The 13,888-nt window shown below is 42.0% G+C and overlaps 1 protein-coding gene and 1 long non-coding RNA gene across 2 annotated transcripts; one reads left to right on the top strand and one right to left on the bottom strand.

Annotated features, from left to right (window-relative positions):
- Positions 1-604: 604 nt before the first annotated feature.
- LOC125335226 lies at positions 605-2,093 on the bottom strand. Its single transcript, XR_007207386.1, has 3 exons — positions 1,950-2,093; positions 1,758-1,864; positions 605-1,421 (listed from the first exon to the last, which is right to left on the bottom strand). It is a non-coding gene; the product is annotated as an uncharacterized LOC125335226 (long non-coding RNA).
- Positions 2,094-2,197: 104 nt separating this feature from the next.
- On the top strand, positions 2,198-13,859 carry MRS2 (magnesium transporter MRS2). Its single transcript, XM_048321369.1, has 11 exons — positions 2,198-2,384; positions 2,614-2,687; positions 4,345-4,381; positions 4,981-5,093; positions 5,530-5,703; positions 6,333-6,463; positions 7,117-7,233; positions 9,936-10,088; positions 11,184-11,301; positions 12,064-12,177; positions 13,151-13,859. The coding sequence occupies exons 1-11, from the start codon at positions 2,198-2,200 to the stop codon at positions 13,259-13,261; spliced, it is 1,329 nt and encodes a 442-aa protein (XP_048177326.1). The 3' UTR covers positions 13,262-13,859.
- The last annotated feature ends 29 nt before the right edge of the window (positions 13,860-13,888 follow it).

Genomic DNA, 13,888 nt, shown 5'->3' with positions numbered 1-13,888 from the left:
CAATTATTCAGTAACACGGGCAGGAACTGCGGAATTCTCTATCCAATCATTCCAACTACTTTTACTGCAGAACATGGAGTAGTAGAAGAAGGAGAAGGTTTAGAGAACAACAACCATCCTCCATTTTGATATTTTTTACTCTTATCTATTTACTACAAAGAGAAGCCCAAAACCTGTAAATTTTTCACCCTGTGACAATCTTACATAGTAGTCTATCACCTAATTCACACCATTGTATTTTCTAGTTCCTGTCTGACCGTTGGTAATTTTTTCCAAGGTTGGAGGCTAAAACAGTGTTGTTCAGGGGGGTAAGAACCCTTAAAAACAGGCAGAGAAATATTCTTGGCACTCTGGGTTCCTACACCTCTGATGGCTTCAGTCTACATATCATTGCTGTCCATAACTCCTGAGGAACTTTTTCATTGAATTACTTCCTTGTGAGGTCATTCATCTTTATGCAAGGTGTGAGTAACCATCCTTCTGATTTTGTGCATGTCAATCCTCTTTGAACAAAGGCTCATCTATGTATATTAATGTATGTATGCACACACAAAACATACAAATGCACAGGTTGTGGTGCAGGAAAGGAAAGGACAGTTAAAAATATTCTAATAAAATAATTGATTTAATCATATAAAAGTTATTTATGATTACAAGTAGGAAATTGTAAAATACAAGGTATAGCAATATTAGGAGTGCTGTGTTTAAAACATGCAACCATAGAAGTGTAACCAAGAAGTTACTGGATTTTTTGTATTTTGTTCAAGAAGCTATGGAGATCATCATGCACACCAGTTATGCTGCTCAGAAACCCCCTACACTTCCCATCTTAATTTGAATGTCAAGGATTCCAATCAGTAGAGCTCAGTAGAGATGACCAATGATTGTCTTAGGGTAGAAATATTAATGAAGTTATATAACTAGCAAAACCAATTATTGCAAAGGTTAAATTTAAGCAGAGCAGACGTATTATGCATAGTATGTAAAACAACTTATGTAACAATGACTTGGCAGAAAAAGTATATAAAATTGATGGATTTTGTTTACTAAGTGGAACACGTTTGGAGGAGTAATCCCATGTGTCCTCTGCACTGAAATAAAGAAGCGTCTCCTTATTCACATCAAATTGGTGTTGGGTAAGTTTCTTTCATCCTGTTTGGTGACCCTCTTGTCTTCAAAACTCAGACCAGTGTTTGGATTTGTGTCTTCCTCTTGGAGCAGCCACACTGTATGGATCATTTCATTAATCACTTCCTTTTTTATTTCCCCACTAAGGACTAATGACTACTCTAAGTACATTCTGATAACATGTCCTGCTGCAGGATTTGGACATGGCCTTTGCCTCCAGGCCGATTTAGACTTCAGCCGAACCAGCCAAAGGAAGCATATCCCCGGCAGGGATATCCTTTTGCGCATGAAACCTGCAGTTTAAAAAGAATATATGATAGTGGGAGCTGGTATACTGCTAATGAAACTTTTACATCTCAACTACCCAGGTTGTCTCTATCTTAAATACAGAACTAGGGCAAGCAAATTTTATTACAAGATGTTTGCTGGGGACAAAATTGTACTTCACTTGGGAAAAAAACCCGAATTTTAGAAGGAAAATCATCAGGAAGTGGCCGAATGCGGCAGGGAAAATCGCAGCCACAGTAAGGTGTGCTCACGTTATGAGCACTGCTGGAGCTGGGATTTTAAGAACACTTGTATCTTTGGGAGGAGTTATCCATTTAATTGGATTTTCAATTCGGACCTACCTCATTAGAGGAGCGCAGGTGAGCTTCAAGGGGTTCTTGGTATTTTTTCCCATTCTCACAAATCATCAGGTACAAAATCCAGTTAATGCCAGTAGGGTTAACACAGGCTGGGTAAGAAGGTGGAGAGAAGGATCATGTCTTTGTGCACGTATAAAACAATGACTATGAACTTTCAGGGCACCACTGAGTTACCTCAGATAGTTTAGAAATACAGACGCGGGTCACAGGACCCGCCACTCCGCCACCGGCTCCGCCCGCAGCCGGCGCGGCCCAGACCCGCCCTTCTGCCGCCGCCGCTAAGGCCGCGCTGCTCCCAAGCTGCGCCGGGGCTCCCCGTCACGGCGCCGGGCTCCTCCTCTCCCGTCACCCCGCGGGCTCCTCCTCCCTCGCCGCGGCTGCGCGCCGGGAGCGGTGCCGGGCCGAGGGGCCGAGCGGGGTCGATGCTGCGCGGGGCCGCGCTGCTCCCCCGCGCCCTGGGCGGCGGCTGCTGCTGCTGCGCGGCCCGCGGCTGGGCGGGCGCGGCGGGCGCAGGGTCCCGCCCGCGGGCCGCCCCGGGGCTGCCGCCGGGCCGCGCCTGGCACTGGCCCGCGGCGGTGCCGGCGGGCGCCCGCGGGCTGCGCTGGGCGGGTGAGCGGCGCGGCCGCGCTGCGTCGAGTCGGGCTCCGGGAGAGCCGGGCGGGGGCAGCTGCGCTGGGAGCGGCGCCGGGCTGGGCCGGGCCGGGAGGTGTCGGGTTCGGCGGGGCCTTGTCGTGACCGACGCTGCCTGGCGCGTGTGCCGGTGCCTGAGAGCGGGGCTCCGCGCAGCTCAAGGCCAAGGCCGGTGTGCTGCAAGTAGAGCTGTGTTCTCTTCCCGCAGGTAAATTTTACCAACATGCCCCCACTGAGACCTCCCAAGCCACCCTAGCCAGCGTGTCTCCTGTTTTTGCAGTGGTAAGTACCTGCAGGCATTTTCACCAGCGAGGGCAGCTGGTGCAAGATGATGGTGCTTTCCCCCGGCTTTTTTTTCTTTTTGGTTTTTTTGGGTTTTTTTTTTGTTTTGTTTGGTTTTGGGTGGGGGGGTTGTTTGTTTGGGTTTTTGTTTGTTTGGGGGGTTGCTTGCTTTCTTGGGTTTTTTTTTTTGGGGGGGGGGGGCGTTCCTTAAATCTTAAGGCATCATAAAAGCGGATGGATTTGTGTCTCGGAGAACATCCCTAGTTCTAAATCGTTGGTCTAAGGTACTCTGATATGAGGACCAGTTAACAGTACATAGCGTTGATGAAGATGCTTTCTAAGGCCCAGCATCTGCTGGAAGTTCTCTGGCTGTAATTGTGAAGGCAGGTCAACTCTTGGAAGTGCTGCAATCAGAAGTTCCTTCTTAGTTTGCCAAGGCTTACTAATACCTTTTAGGAATATTAGTCCTGTGTCTTGGTAGCTGCACTTCTAAGCAAACATAGAATTTGGTGAAAAACAAGCTCTCTCTATGCTGTCGTGTTAAAGGAGACTGAAAGCTGTTTGCAAGCTGCTTGGTTTGCGCATCATAATTTTCCTTTAAATATATATATCTAGTGAAAAATCACATTATTAGTGCCAGTGAAGGAAGGTGAGGTCTCCTTGTTGATAACGAAAAGCAGTCATTCTGCAACAAGGTGCCATGTAACCTCCACTGCAGCTCTACTGGAATGCATGCTTAGGTAGGCTTAATTCACTGAAAGTCAGTTTAAAAGCCAGTAATGTAGGATTAAGCTACATTGTTTATGAGCCAAACAATAAACTTTTTCATTAATCCAGACATGTCAGTCTTTCCACGAAAATAATTTAACTAGGAAATACAAGTGTTAAATGAATAATATGATTGACAGATACGAAGACAAGAAGTATTTGGGTGCAGGCTACAAGCTAAATAGCATGTCTTTGCAGTACTTGACGTGGGCACAAGGCCTCACGCACAATCCATGGAACTCTTTACTTTTTAAGTTTTATTTGTAGATTTTTCAGCGTGTTCCAGAGCAAATAGCTGAATTTTTAATCACAGATATAAGATGCCTTGCTGGTCTCCTCTCCAAGAGATCCAGTAATAGGATGCGTGGGAATAGCTCAAAGCTGTGCCAGGGGAGGTTTAGACTGGACATTAGGAAGCAATTCTTTACCAAGGAGGTAGTCAGACTGTGGAACAGGCTTTCCGGAGAGGTGGTCGATGTCCCAAGCCTGTCAGCGTTTGGAGCATTTGGACAGCATCCTTAGTACCAGGCTTTAACTTTTGGTCAGCCCTGAAGTGGTCAAGCAGCTAGACTCTGATCTCTGATTGTAGGTCTCTTCCAACAGAAATATTTGTCTGTTCTAAGTCTGATCCTCTGTAAATCACCTTAACAAGGTTTGTGTAGGAGCATGGTCACGCAGATGACACTGGTCACAAACAGTGAAATGTGGCCATTTCATGCAATTATTTTGCTTAATGGGGATGAAGTGTGAATAGAGGGCATAAAAAGGTGCTTTTTCTTCATAATGTGTTTTCCATTTGGGTTTTAGGGAAGTGCCAATAATTTTAGAAATTGATTTATTGTTTTATAGTGGTTCTGTGAAAAAAATATATTTTTTTCCATTTCTCCAGATGAAGTTCGACAAAGAGGGAAATACTACCTATTTTGGTAAGTTTTCATTGTAGTTTTGTGTGGGGTTTGTTTGACTTTTTCCTTGTCCAATACAGAAAAGCCCAATTGGAAATCTATGTGGGTTAAAAAATCATGTTTTGGATACTTCACTGTGTTTATTTGGGATGTTGCAACATTTCCTCAGTTTTGCTGCCTTCCATTGGGCCTTCATAGAATCTTTATTGTTACAGTTTTTGTATATTTTTAAGCAATATTTTGAACATAATGTATTGCCATCTCTCACAGGAATGTAATTTTTGCTTTGCCTTTTTTCTTTTTGACCAGCATGCTACTTTCCCTGCCTCATCTGTTAGTGTAGGATTACATGTGCTTTCTCAAAGGAGTCACTTGTTTCTGATGTGAAGTTAATTGTCATGGCCAACTTTTTCACTTACATCTAGAATTTTTCATTCAAGATACAGTCTTTTAAACTTCGTAGAAAATAACTTAGATTGAGGAGTCAATGGGAAGAAAACCTTTAAAGATAGCACAGCTGGGTTTTTTTGTTGTGAGACTTGGTAACACTCTAAGATGTGATTTCAGAACATGTATGCTTGTCCTCTAAATGTCTTCATCTAAAAATATTTTCATCATAGAAAAGAAGAAAACAGAATTGTACCAGGAGTTGGGTCTTCAAGCTCGAGATCTAAGATTTCAACATGTGATGAGCATTGCAACCAGGAACAACAGGATCATCATGAGAATGGAGGTAATGGTTTCTCTGTAGCTGAGTATAAACCTGTCTCATCCTTGCACTTTGATTTTCTTGCACAGTTCTAACAGCAGCTTTCTGTGACATGCAGTCCAGCAGTAAATGTGTCTTTGGAGCTCTGCCTAGCAATCAGAGTGCAAGTTCACCAACTGTACACATTAGTGACCATTTTCCTGGTTGAGCACAAGAGAAACATTGCTAACATTGTCGCAGAAGTAAAGGCTTGTGAGGAGCCTCTGCTCAATCCCTGGCACAGTGCTGTGTCTGAGCCTCTTTGTAGGTAGCATGAGATTTTGTTATTTTCCCACCTGAAATGACATTTGAAGATTGGTTTTATCAAAGCCCAAATCATCAAATGGGCAACAGAGTTATGAGAAATCTTGAGCGATTTTTTTTTTTTTTTCAGACTCCTTATATGTACTGTCTTTTTCAGTTCTTGAAGGCTGTCATAACACCAGAGTTTCTTCTGATACTAGATTATCGTAATTTAAGTCTGGAACACTGGCTCCTCAATGAACTAGCATCTCAGCTGGCTGGGGAAGGTCAACTAGTCACATATTCCCTGCCCTTTGAATTCCGAGCCATAGAAGCAATCCTGCAGTACTGGGTGAGCTATCTCATTTTTTTCAAAATGTTTGGGAAGTTCTTGCTACATAGTAAAGGGCATTTACATGCACATACTTTTAAATGTATTCTGCACTTTCTCTCTTTTTGTTTTGACTCTTGTTGCTTTAGTTTCTTACAGTGTTGTGTGTATGTGTGTTTTCATTCCCTTTCCAGTAAAGTGCTTTTGGATATGATGGCTTCACCATCATTTGGATAATTAAAAAACAAGTCAGAATTATTTTCTAGAGACATGTTGTAGCTGAAATGAAAATCACACAGAAGTGCTGAGGTTTTGGCCTCGTGACCAGGAGTCAGACAAATTTCTAGCTATCATAAGAAATCTGTGCTTGCTAATTCTAATATAACGTTTCTAGACAATAGTGTTTTAGTTTTATCAGCCTTATTGGTGTGGTTGTCACTGGGCTTCAGTTCACTTTTTATTAAATACTGTGTTTTGCACTGGCTTTATGTTTATGTGGTATCCATATAGAAGTATTTCCCAGGCACTGGAAAGCAGGTTATATTAACTACCTATTACTGTGAATTCTCTGTTGAGAGACAGGAGTCAGTTGCCCAAATCATTCTAAATGAATTATTTTAATTCTTATGAAGGATCATGTTGTTATCTAGATCAGCAAACTGCAGGGAAGACTTAACACTTTGCAGCCTCAGATCCTTGAGACACTGGAAGCTCTAGTGGACCCCAAGCTTTTATCTGTGGATAGGAGTAAACTACACATTCTCCTGCAAAATGGCAAGAGGTAACTAAGCTGTGAAGACCACAGAAAATGGCATGCATTAAAATGTTGAAAAATGGTATTTGGTATTAATTTCCTAGATTACTGTAATGCTGGGTTGTGCATCTTACTTGGAAATGTAAAAATCGGTGTATGAGTTACCTAGTGATATGCGGAAAAAGGAAGATAAATTCTGAATAGTCAGAAATACTGTTGTGCTTCTTAAATAGCATCTGACAGAACGAAATAATACCTAAGAGAATCAAACAGTGTGGAAATGTTCCCCTTAATGTACATCTATGTAAATCTGTGCTTGAGGTTACTAATACAGTGCTCCCTTCATGTATTGGTCTCTCTGATACAGCAGTGCAAACATGCACTTGCTACATGCTCAAAGAGTGCTTGTTTTTCTGGCTTTCTGTATAAATACATCCAGAAACACTTCTGGATGCCTTTTAGTGTGTGTCTGTACCTCCCTGGTCCCCAGTCAGATCACTGCCACAGCTAAGTATGTGGCTTGCAGAGCATGTTTTGAAGGAGCTCTTACAACCCCTCAAGGAAGTCTTCCCCAGCCACTCCGTCTGGCGAGGATGCTGGCTCGCAAACTCATGTAGAGATGACCTTTAGGTGCTGGTGCCACTGGGGATTACTTGACCTTTTGCCTGTTCTTCCTTCAGCTTGTCAGAACTGGAAACAGATGTTAAAGTTTTCAAAGAAACAATTTTGGAGATCTTAGATGAAGAAGAAGTAATAGAAGAACTCTGTCTGTCTAAATGGACTGATCCACAAGTATTGTATGTATATTTTGAAACCACATACATTTTTTTAACAGTGTATTTTGTTTGAGGAGAACTTGAACACTAAACTGGATGCTTACTGCTAAAAAGCAGAAAGAAAAAGTCTTTCTAATTTTTTTTAAGCCCTAATGCTTGCTGCTTCAGAAACCATAGTAGTTGCCATTTTGGAGAGGAACTCCATTGTTACACAGTTACAAATAGTTCTTGACATAACAGGCTGGCTCATCTACCGTGTGATGAAGTGGAAGTGGGATGGCAGGAAAACAAAGTGTTATTTTTCAATATAAATCAACACATTCTGGGAGCATTTTCCTCAGTTTCACCAAAATAAAAACCAGAGGCAGGTTTTAAAGCTTGTCTTTAATAGGTCAGATACCATACTTCCTTTACTAGAAGTGTTCTGAACACTTTGCTCCTAGCTTTTTGCTTACCAGCAGTACCTGAAGGAAAGAAGCCCTTGAGCAATCTTGTGCACCTGAAGAAAGGCATTCCAGGAGATGTACGTGCAGAAACAATCCTATTACACTCTGGGGTTCTGGTGAAAGACAGCACACAGCAACAGCAGCACTGGTCACCTTAATAAAAACTGAAAAACTGAGGGATAATATATACAATTTCCAAATATGTTTTGGGCTGAATTGTATTTAAATCTTGGGCATAGAGATGTGTTTTATGTATAAGAAGATAACAGAAGCTACCTCCCAGGGTACTTTGTGAAGTTGCTGAATAATACTTTTGCCTAACTGCATTGCATGTACATATTAGTACTGTTCACACAGTAGTGTGGGTTTGAAGTCTTGCCCTGCAGACCTTCATCTAAATGTGCAGCAGAAACACAGTGTTCCAGAAGTGGGACATGGTTTGCATTTCTAATGCATCTTCTGGAGCAGTATCAGAGGTAGCTCTAAATTCCAGCTGCTCCTGAGCCAGCAGTTGGTCTTTTTCCTGGTTTTGCTCACAGCCTTCCTTTAGACTTAATACAGTCTGCTGGCAAAGCCTTTGTTGTCTCATGGTAGACAGTGTGTAGGGGACATCTAGGAAAGATCCCAATGTCACCTTATGCTCGTGTCAAGAGAAACCCACAGGCATCCCTTCTTTCAGACACTGTTGCAGTGGGGTTGATGTTGTGTGTAGTGGGAGGTTGTGTGAAGAGTGCTGGAACTGTGCTGCTGGATGCAGTGAGGCAGTCTGTGCACGAGGCACACCGGGAAACACCAGCCATGACAACACATTTGTGTTAACACATGGCAGGCAGGCTGGCCATGTGTGATCAGCTCTTTTTTGCTCCAGGACTGATGCAACTGATACGTGGTACTTGATGAACTCGGGAAGCCTGAAAGGATGTGGAGGAACCCAGTGAGACAGATAGGTACCATCAGAGATCTTAGCAGCAGAACGGTGAGCTTAGCCTAGAAAGATGAGGCAGACCTCTTAACTTTGTGTGAGGAAACGTCAGAATGCGGAAGACTGAGGCAAATGGAATCTAGTTAATGAAAGCACATCCAGTGGCAGCTACTTTCATGTCTTTGTGGCTGTCTTTATTTTGTATATCCCCCGAGGAGCTATGTAAACGTAAAGATAGTCATCAAATATGACCTTCAGCTGAATCTGTAATACAGCAGATAGTGCTCTAAGGCTTTCAAGTCTGCAGCTCATCTCCATGCAGTGAAAACCTCAAGGTCTGGAGGGCTTTCAAATCAGGTTGGCTAACACAGAGTTTCTGCCCCAGAAGAGAGAAACTAGGTGCTCTATTAAAGGTCCTCAGGGAGCTTACATGAGTTGGTTTGTAAGACAGACAGCTTATTTTCTTGGAAAACCATTTTACAGAGGTTCTTTTAGCAGTCAGTAATGCCAGGAGAAGATTCATTAAAAATATCAGTCTCTAGCGAAATGAGATCATACCACAAAACAAAAAATTATGAAAAATCTTCCAGGCTTTGCTGCTTAGTTTCCAAGCTCTTGTGGACCTCAGGTGCCTCAGGTTTCATCTACACAATGCCAGAAATGTGTGTTTCAGAGGAAGGCTGCTGTGCCAGCAGTAGCACTATGAAGTAAGATCAAAGTCTCTCAGATAGACTTCACTTAAGAGAGGAGCATCTTTCAACAGATGGTCTCTCTTTGGCTGCTTCATGATCCCAAAATGCTTTTCAGTAATTGCTGTGTATAGCTCAAATGCTTTATGACTAAACCATTTTAATATACACCTAAACCATCTCCATCACTGTGTAATTGTTTGTGTGTTGACTTTCGGTTATGTTTTATTCTTGGGTGTTTTTGACTGCACTGTTACCAGCTCTCACCACTTGAGGGCACCAAAAAGTTAGGCATCTCCAGACAAAATATTTAGCATTTTATAGTAACTAATAATATATAATATCAAATGTCTATAACTTTTTAACTTTGTAATATCTGAAAAACTTAAGATTTGTGGAGTTGTGCATCCTTTGAGCACATCAAATGTTACCTGCTCTACTTAAAATAATTGACTGCCTATGCTGAGGTGCTGATAAATATAAAAATATTTCTTTTATTTTATGCTATTGGAACTGATGGAAGTTCCTCACCAAAAAGACTGGATTTTGTGGTGTAGTGTCTAACAGCACTCTTGTTCCCCACAACTCTTATGTGCCTTAATACATCAGTAATATACTTCTATACAATATGTAGCTAACCAGGAAAATACAAATTGTTGCTCACAGTGAGGAGAGTACGTCTGGGATTGACCATGCAGAGGAAATGGAGCTGCTGTTGGAGAATTATTACAGACAAGCAGAAGATCTTTTAAATGAAGCTCGTGAACTCAGAGTACTGATTGATGACTCAGAAAGCATCATCTTTATCAACCTGGACAGGTTAGCTACCATCCATTAGATTATCAAAAGCTGAGTGGAATTTAGACTTTCATGACCTAGACTTTCTCAAATCTGCCCATAGCGAAAGTTGGAGAATTCTTAGTGAGGGTTGAATGGACTTGTAGTCACAGCTGCATTGCGCTTTTCTTATCATGAACTGGATAAAGCAAAGCAAGAAGATAGTGTAATTAGTATGTGTGATTTGTATGTACCTCTGAAGCTAGGTGTCAGACTTCCCTGGCAGAGAAACCCAGCTTCTAGCTCCTTCTGGGGAGCTGCTTAATACAGGAAATGTCTGCAAATTTAGAGGCAGACATTCTGTTCAGAAAAGATTGCTAGCCAGAGTCTGGCTAGGCTACTCAGGTTTTCAGTACAAGTTAAATTATTACTCTGTAGAGTGATACAGAAATTAATAACTTGGGAGCAAGTTTTCTCTTTTTCTCTGTATGCTATATTTTTCACTTTTAATCAGATTTCTTAACTGAAAAAGAATTGTAGCTTGCATTTGCAAGAACATTCTACTCTCTCTTTGAGGTTGGTGTTTAATATGTTTTCTCCTCTACACTGAGGAGTTACCTGTAGAAGCAATTAATGGATGCTGCATCAGGAAACCACAAAAATCTTTTTTGTGAAAGACTTGAATATGGAATTCACCCAAACAGGCTCAAGTTTATAGTCTGCAGCATTTAACAACTCTATTTTTTTGTAAAATGGATTAATTTGCAAGGTAACAATAACTTTTCATCCATTGTGAATATGGACGTAGAAATTTCAGCCAGGTGGTGGTGAGAGGACACAAATTTAAGCAGAAATTTACTGTTACTCTGTGTATATACACCTCTGAGAAGTGAGCAATGCTGGAAAGTCTGATGATGATGATTAAGCAGAACCTGCTGCCTTTAGAGGTGTCCTGATGTAGCAATGTTAAAATGATAGTCTCTTTGTACTGTTACTTCATGGTCTTTGTCACAGGCTTACCTAATTCCAGCATGACTTTTTCACTATTTGGTTTTAGTGCTTGCTATATGGAATTTAAGAATTTAGGCAGCAAATCAATTTTTGGGTTCCCCTTACAGATGTTTCTCCCTTCTTTAGCCACCGTAATGTGATGATGAGGCTGAACTTGCAGCTGACCATGGGGACTTTCTCTGTCTCTCTCTTTGGACTCATAGGAGTTGCATTTGGTATGAACTTGGAGTCATCTCTTGAAGAGGTAAGGAACAAGTGCTGCATTTATCATAAAATATGGGTCCTGCTCTTATAGCACATTTTATATTTGGTACAACCTCATTCTTTCCATAGACAAAGCTCCAGTGATTTATGTGTTCATACAGTCACTTCTTTTTTAATCAAATTACTGAATGGCAAACTGCACAGTGTTGCAGCCTTTTTTCTGTGTTAACGACCTTGGAAAAGAAATGGGAAGACAAATTTTTGGTTGTATAAGTAGTTGACTATAAAGTAGTAATAAGGTTTCTTTAATGATTATCTATTCTGACAAGAGCAGCTTTGTCTTCCAGATACAAGGGTATCTGGCAAGCAGCCAGGCTATTTCCAGCACATCAGAGGAAGTACTCTACTATCAGTAATTGTTTATAGCTAAACTGGGGAGGAAGGGGTACAGACTGGGGGGTCCAACTTCAAAATTGCACATGCCACCTTTAAAACAAACAAACAAAGCAAAGACTTCTTCCTTTTCAACTCCATTAAATATAAGGGTTGAATTTTCAAATTTCCCAGTGAAGGAAAGAAAACTGCATGGAACAGTAACAGAATGCAGTACAGTGGTCCTAAATAAAATGCTTTGCTATGAAACAGCCCTTTTGCCAAGGGAGGGCTTGGCTGTTGATGGTAGAGAGTTTACTGCTTCCTCCCATAAAGGAAGAAAACACCAGTGGGGAGTGAGAGATTATCTTTGGGTAATCCCTTTTCTGGAGTGATAGTTGGATGACTAATGGGAGTGTTCTGTCAGTAGGACCCCAGGATATTTTGGCTGGTGACAGGGATTATGTTTCTGGGAAGTGGTCTGATCTGGCGGCGCTTACTTTCCTTCCTTGGGCGGCACCTAGAGCCTCCGCTACCTCCTCACGTACGTATGGCTGGCCGGGGCTCCTGCCTCACACTCTGCATGTACAGTCCATTCCTAAGGCAGAAAGTAAGATAGATTAGAGGGGTAAGCCACAAAGCACGGCAGAATTCAGCTCAGGCTCTGCTCCTTGACAGAGAAGGTGCTCCCTAGCTGGATTAAATAAGGTGGGGAGCCCCAGCACTGGCCAGAAGTGAAGCTGCAGGCTGTTTCATGAGATGTGTAATATTTACTTTCACCTGGAAGCCCAAGGAAAGCTGAGGCTAATGGTAGAAGCAGCCCTCGTCCTCCCACCCACATACTAACTCTGGATCTGTAGTCCCTGTCTTGTAAAAGAGTAAGCAGGGCTAAGCGAGGGCAAGCCCTAGCTGTAACATCTCTCTGGAGAATGATGCCATGGTTGTGATGTCCTGACTCTGAGTGTGAAGTTTGTTACAGTTTCTCACATGCATACCAGTTCTCTCTGTTGTTGATGGCCGAGCTGTAGGAAGATTTCCAAAGAGACCATTCAGATGAGCATGTATGGTTCATTTTCCCTGTTGACTACCCTTTCCTGGACTTGTGGAACTGTATTGTCTACCTCAGCTCTGCACTGTGGTATTTATAGCAGACGTATCAGTAGAGTCAAAAGTTAAGTTGCTACAAGTGACAAAGGGAGGCTCAGATTAACTCCTGTTTTTCCCTCCCCTCTTTTGCTACTAAGAGGCAGATGGAAGTAGTTCGATGTGGATTGTTGACTATGGCTACAATTAGCTAGAATATCCTGAAGTGTAGCTCAAAAACCAAGTCCAGCACATACTGACTGGCTTGGACAAAGATACTGGAGGAGGGATACTAGGGAGGGAGATGGCAAAGACACTGTTCTGAAAACAAGGGGAGAAAAATCAAGGTTCAGGCCTCTGTGCGGCTTTATTTCCTTTTGCCACATGTAGAGCAGTTTCTCATGTAATCACAGGCTATTCTGTTTCTTGCCTAGGTTCCTGCAGTTTTGAAAAAATCCCAACCAGCAGCTGGAAGAGTGGAGATAAAGACCAGCCTTAAAGGAGAAACATTTGGGCTGAGCAGAGGCACATTAACAAACCAGTAGGAACAGCAGGAATGAAGAGATTGCTGTTGTTACAGGGTGGACTTTGGACACTTTCCTTGTATTTGTTCTCCCTTACTGAAAACTGCAAGAATTTCTAAACTTGCTAATTTCTATATTATTTTGTGCCAAAAACCTGCAATGATATTTTTAATGCTCTTGCACAAAAGGAGAGAAACACAAGGGAAAATAACAAAATGCTTTCTACAGCAGTTTCACCTCCACCCCGTGTATGTGCCTTTAGTTTTCTGTATCACATACATGTACTTACTCTTTGGGCATTCTGGTTTTAAATGTTTCTGTCAAATACTGCTTTGCTTAATAGCCCTTCTTACAGAGAAAAGAATTTTTGGCTTAAAGGAGGACAGCAGTCAGCATTGATCAATAATTCTGGTTCTGAGCTGCAGATTTAGGAATCTGACTTCAAACATCAAAGAAAAATCCACCCCAGGAGTGGCTTCTTGAATGGATTTTTAAGGCCCTATTTAATTGCAGAGAACAGATTTTCCAAAGCAAAAAGCATACCTGCATCTCATGTGAAGCATGACTTCCAGATTGGGAGCAGTGAGAAACAAGGAGCAATAAAAGACTTTGAAATGTAGCTGCTAATCTTGTATATTCCTTAACAAT

This window comes from Corvus hawaiiensis, chromosome 1, assembly GCF_020740725.1.
Source record: "Corvus hawaiiensis isolate bCorHaw1 chromosome 1, bCorHaw1.pri.cur, whole genome shotgun sequence".
In the NCBI taxonomy this organism is placed as follows: domain Eukaryota; kingdom Metazoa; phylum Chordata; class Aves; order Passeriformes; family Corvidae; genus Corvus; species Corvus hawaiiensis.
This window is presented reverse-complemented; position numbering and strand designations above follow the sequence as displayed.

What these genes read in the sequence shown, in the direction of transcription:
- MRS2 (XM_048321369.1), top strand. Translation starts at nt 2,198, where the DNA reads ATGCTGCGCGGGGCCGCGCTGCTCCCCCGCGCCCTGGGCGGCGGCTGC. An exon ending in CCGCGGGCTGCGCTGGGCGG is followed by an intron (nt 2,385 to 2,613) that starts GTGAGCGGCGCG and finishes CTCTTCCCGCAG; the next exon opens with GTAAATTTTACCAACATGCC. An exon ending in ATCTTTATCAACCTGGACAG is followed by an intron (nt 10,089 to 11,183) that starts GTTAGCTACCAT and finishes TCCCTTCTTTAG; the next exon opens with CCACCGTAATGTGATGATGA.